The sequence below is a fragment of the Pelecanus crispus genome, chromosome 3 (assembly GCF_030463565.1).
Source record: "Pelecanus crispus isolate bPelCri1 chromosome 3, bPelCri1.pri, whole genome shotgun sequence".
NCBI classification, from domain to species: domain Eukaryota; kingdom Metazoa; phylum Chordata; class Aves; order Pelecaniformes; family Pelecanidae; genus Pelecanus; species Pelecanus crispus.
This window is the reverse complement of record NC_134645.1, coordinates 70,200,658-70,215,053: the sequence shown is the minus strand read 5'-3', so window position 1 is coordinate 70,215,053 and position 14,396 is coordinate 70,200,658. Positions and strand designations below refer to the sequence as shown.

Genomic DNA, 14,396 nt, shown 5'->3' with positions numbered 1-14,396 from the left:
GTTCTTGATCCACTTACATTGTTCAGACCGAACCTTAACCATCTTCTGTAAGGCGTCAGGATACGGGCAAAACCTGGTTTTAGTCTTTTGTGTTCTACTCCTGGCCTGTGTTAGAGATGACCTTTCTGCATGTTGCATGGTGGAGGGGCTTTGTGCGTCTATATAGAAAAGGCAGTGGGTGGAGCAAGACATGCTACGAACGTAAAGATACTGGAAGGAGATTCAGGCTTTGGTTGTCACAGTGCAGCTTTGTATTTGCACTTGCGTCTTCTTTTGGCAGATCATTTAGAGCAAAGTAATATACCTTATATTCTTTGAAGAGCAAGTTACTGCAGAACAGGTAGAGCACTGTAAGCCTATGTCTTGGGTTCAGCAGTGGCAACTTAATTGTATAGCTGAGCCTATAAAAATAAATAAGGAAGTTTTCTTCATCTGTATTTGATGACTGCTTAGGCACTACGTCAGTGAGAATGACGTGAAACTACTATGTAACTTCAAAACTTTGTGAGTCCATCTCTTGAAATAATAATTATATGGGCTACATGACAAATAAGCTGTAGGAGAACTAAATTGTTGAAGCAGCAGTGAACAGGCATTTCAGTGAAGTCAAGAACTGAATATCAAGATAATAGGCCATGTGAATCAAAGACCAGAAAGATTAGTGATTATTTCCATGAAGTAGTAACATGGAACATACATGTCCTCTGCAAAGCAGCAGGAAACTGGGGACTGGGAAGAGGTATTCTGAATTTCCTGATATTTGAATGCTCACTAATAACAATTACACCGTTAATAATGAAAACAGCAGTTAGGCAAGGCTTTTAGGGCAAACACGATGCAATATAACCTGTAGTTTGTTCAGAGGTAGCATAGGTATCTCTCTAAAACATTGCATTGTGTATAGCAGGCATACCCTGAATTTCAGGCTTGTTAATATTCCCATGTCAACAGGAATTTTGTCCACCAGTATTCTCAGAAGGCAGAAAAGCAGTTTTTAAGTACATAACCAGGCTTTGCATTTTTGCAGTCTTAGTATTCTGAAGTGGGTTTTTGAATTTCCTATGTAGAATACATGAAATAATACCTTCTTAAAGGATGAGGGAAAATTGAAGTGGAAGATACATAGGTGTTTGAGAAATCACTGGAGCTGTATTTATACTGAAGCCAAGCTGAAGATCTGTTCTTTTCATGAAATTGTAAAATACCTTTCTGGAAGGAGCAAGAAGATGCTGCCAGAAATACTGCACATGGAAATGGAATTCTGAGTGGAGTGGCCTACCTCTCTGCATTGCTGTGATTGAGAACTCGAGTTAAGTAGAGGAGGAAAGAAAGAAAATGGGAGAAAAGAACAGCAAACGAAAATATCAGTGGAATGTCCGACCAAAAGAGAGCTTGAAAATGCATCCTGAATGCATCCCACTTTTAACTTTAGATAGCAGGTTTGTAGGGGCCTTAAAATATCTTAGGTGCATCAGTTTCACATCTACCAACTGGTGGCTGTAACTAAAAATGAAAAGTTCTGTTGTGATTACCCAGAGTGGAGCCTCACAGTTTCCCTGCTCCTGCATATAAGTTTCAATGTCAGAATTACAGTGAAGGAGAAATGATGTATTTAGTGTATGTAATCGATTATTTTTTTTTTTCTGTATACCTTTTTTTTTTTCTGTATACCTTTCGTGATTTAGGTAGTTTGAGTAGATTGAACTTCTTCATTGAGGTTAAAAATTCTTTCCTCTTCTTGGTGAACTAAAAGGCAGTTTTTTACTGGACTTCAGACGACAGAAATCTATTGCCATCACCTAAGCTTTTTTTGGGCTTCAGGCTTTCAGCCTGAAGGTACTCTTCCTGACTTTTTCCTGAGCATTAGAAAATACGTTAATGGTTGAAAATAAGTACCTTGGCTAGAATTAGTCATTATTACAGCTCTTTAATGCATGGTGGTGATACTTGCAGTTTATTATAAATCCCATTAAATTGTCCTTTGGCAATGGCTTTTAAAGGAAAGAAAAGTGAACAAAATTGACAAATTTAAGACTTTCCTTCAGGAATGAGAATTTCGAACTGTACGACACAAGCCATCAGGTCCTTTCTGTCTGTCCCATCTTTTTTGATGAAACAAATACTTCTTTGAGAGCCAAAGACATTCCCTCTGAATGGAATTTCCAAATTTTCTTACGGTTGTCCGAATCTGTAAATGGCGTTTGGGAATCTTTGGATATGTCTCAAGTATGAATTAACTACAGGTCCACACTGGCTTTCAGTTCTCCATTCTCTTGCATCTGTTCTGCTTACATGCAGATGTACGTTGCCTCAGCTTCCTAATTTTTTTGTGACCAAACCCAAACACAGCCAGAGCTTGCAAGAGGGGAAGCTGTGCTAGCTTGTTGCCGCTTGCCCACAGGAGAGATGGAGCGATGGCTGTGCTGGACATGCTGCAGCCCAAACTCACTGGGTCAGAGGGCTCTGACTGCCCTCATCCTTGGCTTGGTCTGAAGTTCCCTTGCAGAGAAGGTGCTGCAGTCAGCTTTTGGGATCAGCTTACCAGGAATGTGAGAAAATACAATGTCCCATGCTTCACTCACCGTTCTGTTCCTGTCTGTCTTGCATAGAAAAAATGATGTCTAAAGCGCCTCATGAAGACAAATCAGCTCTTGATTTTTCTGAACCATTTTCTGATCTGTATGAGTTTTTGAACAGACTGGATTTCGGTGTGAGACTAAGAGGCCAGTTCTGCTCTCCACCAGAATCTGCTACTTTGCTAACAGCTGAGTCATTAACAGTTGTGCTCTGCTTGTTTCATTTTTGAGATAATTAACTTTGCTCCACTCTCTCTTTGAAAGGAACAGTCTTTTTGAAGGGGTTATAGAAGATCAAACAATCTTAAAGAACCATGAGTCACAGTGCATGCTTTTAACTATTTAAATGGATAATGGACCATTATCTGACCCTAAAGCTCTAAAATTTCATGCAAATCACCATGCAGCTGTCTTACCAGACTTTAAATAGAAAATATGGTAATGTGGCTTGCTGTACCACCTCTGGATGCATACCATAACCTCATGGACCACACTGGGGAAGTCCTGACCTAAAATAATACCAGCTTTACACTTGTCAATGATGAAGTGTTCTGACTTATGCACTAGATGGGGCTGCAGGATGGTTTCTATGGTTTTCTTCCTTTTTTTTTTTCTTCTTTTTTTATGCATGGTTAGATGACTGACATCTCACAATCAAGAAGTTGTATAAGTAGCATTCTTGAGGGCCTGTTATTATTTATGGGTGTAATGCATGTGTGTATGAATGGTTTTTGATAGATAGCATTTTCATTACAGATAGTATTTACATTTAATAAAGTGAAAATCAAAATACCAAAAAGTTTGCTTCCCCAAAAGGGAAAATTGGAAATTATTTCAAAACAAAATTAGTATAACCCATGCAACTTATTTTAAAGAAAATGCCAATTACTAAATAAAAACTCTGTCCAGATCTTCAGGTGGAGACACATTTGGGAAAATACTTTTCTAAAGGAATTGAATATTCATTTTTTTAATAGCGAGCATTATCATCCATCTCTCTTGATCTGAATTTAATGAGCTGTATATATGAAACAGATTTTTGGGAAAAAATTAACAGGACAGCTGAAAGTGACCAATAGAAAAATACTGAGTCTTCTTCCATATCTGAGTCTCTCACTGGGATGTGCTCTCCTGCTGTGAATTAAGGATTGTTGAACTGTATGTGTGTTCCTTTCATGCAGAGTGGTGCAAGCACCAGGGGCTCACATTGTCAGCTGCCCTTGGCTTTCCTTATTGCAGAACTTCTTCCTGCCCTTTTACATCACGTAGCTCTTCCTTGCTTTGACGTCTTTTCTAAGATGTAGTTAAGCTGTCCATAACTCAGCAGAACTGCCACTTGGTCTGTCCCTCTGCATGGCTCTCTTACAGGTTCAGCTGGTGCGCTCTGCTGCTTTTGGCTTTGCTTCAGCTACCTGGATTAGCTTTAGTTGCCAGTATGGATAATAGATGTCTTTTCCTGTCTGTATGTTCTCACATGACAGAAGGAATGGATGGCAAGTGGCATGAATTGTGTGGACATCATAATCTTGCTTTATTAGTTGAGTGTGTGTGTGTTTCACCACTCACTGCTTGGTGGAAGGTGGTGGTGCTCTGCTATGGTCCAGAGGTAGGTAGGTTTGCAGGTACAAAATTCTTCAGCTCCTGCTAGTGGTGGTAACATTTTTTGGCCTAGCAAGCATCTTCACAGTTCATGGATCATCGTGTTTTATGAAGCACATGAGCCGGGTGATCTGCCTTCTGTTTTGGAACAAAGGAGATAAAAAGCTGCGGCATGCGGCAAATTGATTGTGAAAAGTCAGAGTAGCCTTTAGCATTCCAGCTGACAAGTCTTGGGCTTAGTCTGATAGACTATTGTTGTTCTTCCAAACTAGGTAATATGTCCATGAAATAACACACATTAAAGCATAATAGTTTTCCTTTAAATTGCATGTGACTTTTACTGATCTCTACTTTTTATTGTTAAATGGACTGTTAGAAGCTAAAAGGCTGTGTGAAATCAGTAGGTAAAGATGGACTGTGTGACCTGGTTTTGCTGGCACAGGGATGGTGTTTTTTTTTCTGAGGCCATCATGGTTGCAGAAGTTTCTTATAGGCTCATCTGTAATGACTGGGTTTTTCTTTTAAAGCAAATCAAAATGTTGTGAATGTTTTACAGTGCTATTTTGCAGTGCTGTGGTGTGTAACACTTGCTACATGTTCCATGTTCAGTCCCATTGCTGTAATGTCAGAGCATCTTCCAGGAGTGCATCTTTCATTGCGACATACCTGTCACTTGCTGCTTCTTGAATCTTCAAGGCAAGAAGGGTGTGCAGTGGCATTTACTTTTCAGAATTTTATAAAAACATAAGTTCAAACTGTGCTTGAAAAAGCAAAACAGAATAAATGCATTTAGAAGGTTTGTCCTGACAAGTGTTTTTACACGTCTACCTCAGTATTTTAAGTATAATACTGATAATACCGTAGTGACTCATGAGCATGGGTCTTGTTCCCAAATTCAATCCAGGAGACTTTTGAAAATAATTTATGGACTTTACTCCAAAACATTTCAGGAAGTAAGAGGATGTGTCCTTCCAGTGCAGAAGGGTACCTCATCCATGTAAAATTCTTCTGTGTAAACCTCCAACTTGAGAGGGGTAGAAGAGAGAAGTGCTGCCCCCCTTGCTCATTAGCTTCTTTTCACAGTTATTGTAAGGAGAAGGGAAGAGGACAGAGTGAGCATGAAGCACTCGCCTCTTCTCCGATTTGTTTGGGGCAAAGCATTTCTAGGAGTCAGATGCTGAGTTTTACCAGTGCAAAGTTATCACAAAGGTCCTTTTGCTTCCTTTAATATGGCAGGTTCAGTGATTTAGAGAGTACCTGGTGTGATACTACAAATACTAAATACGTACAGTATGGCTTTATATATTGTAGTAGGACAAAAGGTTGGTATTCTGGAACTGAGTTGAATCCTTGGCTATTGTCAGAGCCGTTACAGAGTCTATCAAAGGTAGGTTTTATCTGCTAGAAATTGATCTGTTTGGCATCATTACAAAGAAATACTAGCACGCCTATTTCATACATAAAGCCACAAGATAATTGTAGTAGGCTGGCCAATATTTTTCGTCGTTAGTGCTTGACTCTTTTTTGGTAGAAGGTTAGAGGAGTGCTTGTTGTGAGACAATGCTTCTGAGACATCCAACCTGCATTTCTGTTGTTGAAGTACATCCATACTGAATTTTAGACATCATGTAAAACTACTTTTCAGAATTTTTTTTTAAAGTGTTATTCTGTGTATTCCAAATATGATATGCTCCTTTGTTTTTCTTTTATGCAGCACGGGTTCAAAACTGCAGTGTGGTAGTAGCCCAGGGTTCAGTCTACAGCCTTTTCTGTGCTGTGTTTCCTTTTGCAATCCTTAAAACATGTTTGCGTTCAAGATCTTCAGATGTAGCATTTTGGTCTGCTAATTCACCTTCAGGTTCTTTTTCTGTCATGCATGATTCATTGCACCCTCTTAGGTATTACAGCATTTCGACATGGCATTTTTAAAAAAATATAAATTGGTACTGCTAATTAAGGGAACTTAACTGTTATGAACTTCCAGCATGCTAATACTTTCTGGGTAGGTACAGATAATGATTATTTTATAACAATCAGGGAGAGCAGACCCGCTGTTCAGGTGTTTTGCATTAGTAACTCTTGGGTTGAGGGGAAAGGGAGAGAATACATGTTACTCCCCAGCCTAACGGTTGAGATGTTGACTTCAGAGAGGGATTAAATAGAAACTGGATCACAATGAGTGTTTCAGTATTTTATGCAATGATTTTTGTATATTAAGTACATGTCTTCATGCATGGATGCCCTCTCCTTGTCTTCTTTTCTCATTAAATATTTGAGAAGTTTTTGGAAAGTAGCATTCTTTCAGCAGGAGGGAGAGACTGTGTTTCTATCTAGACTGCTGCTTGGCTACTTAAGTTTGGTTTCTTGATCCCTCCCTGGGGAGCAGGGAATGAAGGCCTTAGCTACTTCAACTTACTCAGGCTAAAGTTTATTGTCCTCGGGTCCTTGGAGTGAGTGAGGCACTGGGCTTGTGGCCTCTGGAGAGATGGAAACACTGGTGGGATTTTCCAGAAGAGAGAGGGCATGTGGCTGGGAATATATAATGTCAGCTACTGAAGCACCTTTAGGTTTAGGAAGTGGTGGAAGAGAGAAAGTGTGCACTGCAATATTGAGTTCATCTAACTAAAGAAGAAATTAGGTGGGACAGGCTCCTAAGAGAAGTGAGGTCCCTAAGGACAGATCTACATGGGGATTACATGGTTATATATGAGTTTCCAGCTAAACAGAGGCAAACAGTATGTGCACGCAGCATAGTGCAGTGCCGTGCAGAACACTCCTAGCTTTTTGTGTCAGCATGATGTTCCTTGGTTACCCTGACTCCATAAGTACTATCTGCTTCTTTAAAACGCGCCGTTAATTGTTTAGCCAGCTCAAAAACAATCATTAAGTATTGATGCAGACATAGGGATGGTGCATGTTTCACAGCAGAGTCTGGTGGCTTTTTACTTTTCCTGTGGATCAGTCTTACTTTTTGCCTTTCCTAATAATATTGAGTAATATAATAATTACAGTATATCCATTATATATTATATAGACTATACACTATATTGTGCATAAGGTATTATGTTATGAAATAATATAACAATATGTAATAAAATTATATCGTTCTATACATAGTAATAATAATAATACCGAATGTTTAAACAGTTCTTCTCTCATCTGCTTTTATATCAATTACGTTTTTGCAGTGTGTGTCATTTTTTTGTATGGCTAACAGAACTTGATAGCCAGCAACCACTGACGCTTTTTTCTAAGCACAATGTAACTGAACCAGTGAGCAGAGTGAGAGCAATCTCTCCTTGCTTCAAACAGATGCCAGCACATGTCAAGTGTAGCTCGCCCTGCCTTTGTTAGTCTTCTGTGGTTCTTGTGGCACGCCACAGGCAGCAGCACTAGTGCAAAATTTGATGCACATGACAGAAAATATGGGAAGTTGTTAGTCCCTTGCGTAAGTGAGTTTGATCAGCTTTTGTAGAGCAGTTTGCAGTCTTGGATCACTGATTAGTTCTGGATTCTTTCAGGCAGTTTGGGGCCTAAAATGCTATTATATTCTTTTTTGCTGACAGGTTTTCTCAGACATACTTTACTTACATGCTGCTGGGTTATACTAACATGTTTATAGCTCCATTCAAACCACTCAGAATCTGGTTTTTAGTTTTTACTTGTTATTGACAGTGCATTGCAGTTATGCATGATTTTCTAATCTGCCTCCAGGTGCAACTTGGATCATTAATCAAGGTCTTTGAGCTTTTGGTTTAAAGTTTCAGTCTTGGCATTGCAAAACCCTGTCTGTCTTTGATGTGATAACTGTGTTCTTGCAACCAGCCAACATGTTTCTACTGAGTCTCTACATGTGAATTTTTCAGGTGCAGCATTATAGCTTCTCAGTGGAGATCTACCACTGACTTAAGGGACTTGATTTTTTGATCTTCCAGTGAAATTGCTTCTTTAGGTGGTAACAAGTCTGTGTTAAATGCATTCATATCTTCACGTTATGTTTGCAGTTTAAGTGTAAGTTGAAGATGTCATGGGTTATTTGGAATATGTCTTGTTTTCTAAGCATAATAGGATGTTTGAAGAACTGCATTATCAATCCCCTTTCTTCCCCTCCTCCAGGTGTGAGGCAGCTAGCCCACATATTCATCCTGTTGGATGGTGTAAAGAACATAAAAGAACTCTCATCACCCCACCAGGTTTGTATCTTATTACATCTCTGAAAGATTTGAGGAGGTTATAGTCAGCTAGCAGCATTAAAACTTACAATAAGCTTATTGTTACCTCTCCTGAATTTTTCTTTCTGTAATTAAGAATTGGCGTTTGGGGACTTCTGATTTTTTTTTACAGGACATAATATGTTGAAAATAGAAGTACAGTAGACATTAGGTGTTAAGTATACACACGTATGCTGCTTTAGTAAAGAGACGTCTGTCCATGAAAGATACCCCTTGGAATCTGAACAAGTTTGTATTTTTGGCTGAATGTATTCACTTACTCTAAGATTCACATTGTGAAAATGCTGCTAAAACAAATTCCAAGTGTGTGCGATTGTTGCATAAGAAAAACATCTTCATGTGAACTAAATATGCAAGATAATGGGTTGATGAGAAGATTGCCTTATGTGATCAAGGGATCAAACTTGTCAGGGCTCTTTGGAAGGGAGGAAAACACAGTGAGAGAGACGATACAGAAGAATGAAAGTGTAGTCATTAGTATGAAATACAAGACGACTGCTGTTTTTCAGGACTGTTGTGTATGACTGGATGATCTAAATGCCCTGTTGCAGAAACTGCGGTCTGTGGTCTGAGAACATGGAAGATGTTAATTGGTTAAAATCAACTTTGACAGAAATTCTAACAGCCAGCAATCTGTGTGTCAGGAGGTTAATTACAGTCTATTATTCAGTGAAATTCCTTTTAAAACAAATCAGAATTGATTTTGTTCTGTTCTACATTATGAATCATAATGTTTAAACTTCAAGTTAAACTTTAGTGCAGATTAAAGGTGAAGGACAGGCACTGCCTTTTCTTTAAGAGCAAAGCTGTCTTTATGTTTCTTGCACAAAGTGTTTGCAAACATGATGCTTTCTCAGAAAGGCAACATCTTCTTTGATGATGTCTGTAAATTATTCTTATAGTAAATATCCAGGCCATTTTTTTAGAAATTTACAAGTTCACTAAAAGAATAGCAAGTAGTCAGGTGTGCTCTACTGTGGTACAAAGCTATCACTGATTAGATTGTGTTTGCCATTAAATTACTGTTTATAAAATACAGGATTAGGCTTATAATATGTGAATGAATTTCTTGAATGAAGTGGACAGATTTTTCCAGTCCACGTTATTTATATTCTCATATCCAAAGCAACTGTGACTTTTTCTGCTAGCTGCTCAGTATTGTCTATGAGAAGATGATTAGTCTTTTTAACCTACTTGGTGAATGTGCAGAGACAATTCAAAATAGCCTTTCTTGTAATTATTTTATAAATCTGAAGCATAAATCAGAACAGTATTATAGACGTGTTAGGCATTCTGTAAATCAGACATCAATTTTGGGTTTTGCACTTCCATGTTTAATTTCGCTCATATTTCTTCTGTGTCAGATTATCCACATGCTAAGCATTTTTCTTGGGAGAAGTATTTGGAAGAAACCAGTTCATTACCTGCACCTGCAAGGGCTTTTAAAGTGGTGAGAAAATGCTTATATTTTTTTCATGCTTTTAAGTGCATATAATTAATAAGTTTAAGAAGAGAATATATATATATATGGTGTTCCTATGTTTCCAAATGTATCCAGTTAATTAGTTGCATAATAGGTGGTTTATTTTTATGCAAGTTTGCAGTTCGCTGTTAGAAATCAGATAATTATTATTATAAATCACTATTACTTTATTATTTTAATCATTATAAATGTGATTAAATGCTACAAAATATTACTAATGAATGTAATTTGCTATGGGAAATTACTGCCTAGTTATTAGAAATAATGAGATAGCTATTGAGTCATCATATTTTGAACATACATATTTCTATCCATATATTTTAAATGGTGCAATAAATACAGTGAGAATGTAAAAACTATTGTAGGAGGTCAGTCTGCTTGCCCATCTAGTCCATTGTCTCTGGCAGTTGCCAAGAGACAGTTTGTTTTTAATATCCTTCAGTAGACTTTTTCTTCTGCGAGCTTGTGACTAGGGCATCCACAGGCAGCTCCCCAGCATAACTGTGGTGTTTGTGGGCAATGTCCTGTCCTTCTAGCTTTGTACTTGCTAGTTTCTTTCAGTGACACCCATCTTTCTTGAGCTCTTAGGATTTCAGTAAGCAAAGCAGACTGGTCAGTAATGCAGAGAGGATTGCTGTTAGGAGCAGCATCAGATGGCTGGTAGCTCCCAGCCCCTTGCCTCACAGCGCGTTGAAGCTGGTTTGCCTCAGCTTTTCAGATTAGGGTCACTCGTTCTGAAACACGGTTTTCTAAGAGCTGGATTAACAAAAGCAGAAATGTGGTGCTCATAGCAGTTCCTGGGGTCAGTAGATCGCCAGAGTTTATTGCTGACCTGCAGTTTATCACCCCGGCTTAATAACGTGTCTCAGTCTTACATTCTCAGCAAGAACACGCCGAGCAAGGATTAGGAAGGTACTTGGTTATATCTGAGAGGTAGAGTCCTTGGCAAAACAGTGGAGGGCTGTGACCTTGACTACATCAAGCTAAAAGCAAACATCTTCTTTTTCTCTCAGAGCATCCATGTTTTAATTTCTCCCCCTGGGGTTCAGAGAACAGCCACCCGTGGGGCTCGGCAGTGGGAATGCCCCACCAGTGGCCCGCAGGGTCCTCCGGGCAGCAAGGTCTGTCTGGCTGTGTCTGCACCGGGAAACTGAGCAGGACATGCCGCGAGCGTGCAGGCATTGACAGCATTGAATGGGGAGAGCGCTAGCTAGCCTGGCTCACGCTGTTCTAGAAACCGTACCGGCAGAGAGCGGCTGGGGATGGTGTAGGTCCCAAAAGGTAGCTCAGACAAGGCCAACTGGCTTTGAGGATGGAGGGGAAGGAGAGCTTGACTGCATGGGGTTCAGCTGTGCTCTGTCTTCTGGTTTCACAGCCAGAGAAGATCACCTCTCTGCTTTCTGTACTAATATAATGGTAACCACATTAATGCTAATTGTGATAAACAATAAGAAAGCAGATTTAATGGGAATAAAATGCTGATTGTGTTGGAGTTTGGGTGTGGTCTTCCTGAGGCAGTCACAGTATTTTATTTGTATTATGGGAGAAAATAGAGTCCTTCAGCTGCAGCTGGGGAAAAAGCACTCATGTTCTGAAAGTCTTCGAGGGATGGATATGTTATTTTCCTAGAAATCTAGAATAAAAAAACATGCACATGTCTTGTGCATATGTTCCTTTAAAATGGAAATAATTTTTGCTTTAGATTTCATAGCTGTAGATGGCAAAGATAAAATCTGATACTCCGAACAAAGACACCTTTTTTTGCCAAAATAGTATTGCTAAACAGGTATTTGGTCCTGTTTTTTCTGAGTGAGTATTTACTGTTATACCATGGATTAGTTATGTTTTCAGTAGGAGACTGAAAAAGAGAGGTTGATTCACGAAGCAAAAACACACACTAAAAACCACATATGTTTCCTCTAGACAATTTCATAGACATTTCAGGCTATGGAATAAAGCATGTAAATTGTTGGCCAAAATCTATGGGAAAACATTTCTAGAGAATTTAGGAAAGATTTAAAATAAAGATACCCACTTACTTGCTTGGATGGCTTGAATCCAGTCCATTCCAGGAGAACCTGGCATTCCAAAGTAGTTAATTTATTTCTTGAGTTTAATAACACTGTTTTGAATGATGTTTTTGTGCTTGGATTTGTTGGAGGGGGAGGGCAGATTTGAGAAAATGCAGGCAGAAAGTTTATGGATTTTGTATACTTTACAACTGTGTGAGATTTTTGAGGTTTTCTTCTGTTTCACATAATACTGTTGTTCTCTTCTAGAAACCTTCTCACGGCTTTCAGAAAAACATGAAACTTGAAGTGGTTGACAAGAGAAATCCAGTATTTATCAGAGTAGCAACCATTGTAGATACTGATGACTACAGAATAAAAGTAAGTTTCTCTGTCTTACTGTACTATCCTGCTTGAGTGACTGATGAGTACTTTGTAAAACCAAAATCCTATAGTTGTAAAATTAAGCACAGGAAGAAATAAGTCACATTGCTGTGTCCTGCTAAGCTTTTGCTCATCGTTTTCACTGATTAATATGCATATAATTCCTTTGGAAGGGGTTGTTTTATTATCCTATTAGTTACATTTGCTGACGTAGGTAATTAGAGAGCAGAGTTGAATACACTGGAAAATTGCTTTGGGAATGGTTTATACAAGACAGTTGTCTATCAAGAAAAGTGATGATTTAATATCAAGTGTTGAAGGGCTGCTATGATATTTGTATTAGGGCCCATAAAATATTTGGCCTGGGTTAATTGATTCTGTCTCTATAAAATTTCAGGGAGAGGAGAGAGATACGTGAGAGATGAAAAAATAACCCTGATCTCTTGTGCCTTGTCGGTGACTTTTGCAATTCTGAAGTTTATATTCATTATGGACTTTAGATTGGATTAATCTAAGATAATATATTTTTAAGAAATAGTAGTTTTCCAGAAATTGTATACTTGAATTATTTTTCTTTTATTGTACAAAACCAGTTTGCACTCTGAAGTCCTTAACTGTTAGAGGGGCTAGCATGTTCCAGATATCCAGTTAGATGGTATGAAGGATATTTGTGTTTGCAGTTTGTACATATTTATTAGGTATACCTGGTATTTCAAGCAGGAAATGCAGCTGACATTTCATTTTGAATCTACATTAACTGGTGGTAGAGAGTCATCAGAGCTAATATCTTCACACCTACACATTTTCTATCTAAACTTTAAGTTAGTCATGCCAAAAAAAAAAAAAATACACCAACAAACAAGCAAAACCCTCTCCAGTCTAATTTATTAAAATTACAGGATTTGTAACTTCTAGTAATTTCTTGTAATTTGACTCGGTAGCATATGTTGAAAGAGCTGGGTTTGTATGTTTCTGCGTGTATGTGCATCCACACATGCGCTCATGAGAGATCTGAGCTATTTACTAGTACAGAGGTCAAGTAAAGTTTGAAGATATTTAGCTTTTGCCTGAAAAAAACGCCTGTATAGCCCATACTGGTGGTTTTCTGGGAAGTCACATACTTCATTTTCTCTTCAGTTTCAACTCTTTATCTTGTATAGTCTGATTTTAATAAAATTGTTACTTGTATGTTGTGGTGTTTTGTTTGGTTTTTTTGGATAAATGCCATTTTTTAGTCCTTTGCTTATTGCTCTGCTATTCTTAAATCCTGTTCAAACAGGAGGTTAAAAAATGTTTGGATTTTTTTATTTTTTGAGAAGGAAAAAAGGCAGAAATTCTTGCTTAATTTAAGTATTAATGTGGGAACTAAACTTGTCCTGCTTTATTCCTGGGATTTGAGCCTGATGATGCAAGACATAGTAAACAACGAAATGACATCTCTCTCTTTACTACAGTGAGAGTATGCCTGGGTCCAGAATCTAATGTACATATATTTCTGTGTAACATTGATAGTTCTATTCAAGTGATGTCTCTAATGGACATGTCATTTTTAGAGATTACTTAGGGAAACTGATTTTATAGAGAATTTTTCTGATCTAAAATGTGTTGTTCTCTTTTTTGATTTTAGGTCCATTTTGATGGCTGGGATAGTATTTATGATTATTGGACTGATGTAGATAGCCCTGATATCCATCCTGCAGGCTGGTGTACAAAAACCGGACACCCTCTTCAGCCCCCTCTTAGTAAGAGAAATCACATTGTAATGTAATGATGTTAAAAGGCATGTGTGCTGTGCTTTCTTTTTCCCTGTCAGTGCTGTCCAAGGAAGAGAAGCAACTAGGACATGGAAAATAATGTAAATATGACATTTAGTGCAAAATCAATGGTCAGTAATTAATCACTTTTTAGTAGATAGCTTTATTGACCCTTACTGTAATAGAAATACAATGTTTGTCTGTATGCATAAGAACCACAGTCAAAACCTGAAGTAATGATAAAGATCTGTTGTGTAAAATCCTGGTCCTCTTGAAGGCAGTGATGAAAATGCTGTGGCACTCAGTAGGGATACGGTATCACTCTTAAAAATCTTCTGTCCACACTCTCTTGAAGGTTA

General features: G+C 38.2%; 1 protein-coding gene across 1 annotated transcript in view; it reads left to right on the top strand.

The window, feature by feature from the left end:
• L3MBTL3 (L3MBTL histone methyl-lysine binding protein 3) overlaps nt 1-14,396 on the top strand; it is an 82,311-nt gene that overhangs the window by 39,866 nt on the left and 28,049 nt on the right. The window contains exons 12-15 of the mRNA XM_075706938.1: nt 8,292-8,368; nt 9,772-9,857; nt 12,170-12,280; nt 13,911-14,025. Of these exons, the coding sequence (XP_075563053.1) occupies nt 8,292-8,368; nt 9,772-9,857; nt 12,170-12,280; nt 13,911-14,025 (389 nt within the window). The remainder of the gene's footprint in view (nt 1-8,291; nt 8,369-9,771; nt 9,858-12,169; nt 12,281-13,910; nt 14,026-14,396) is intronic.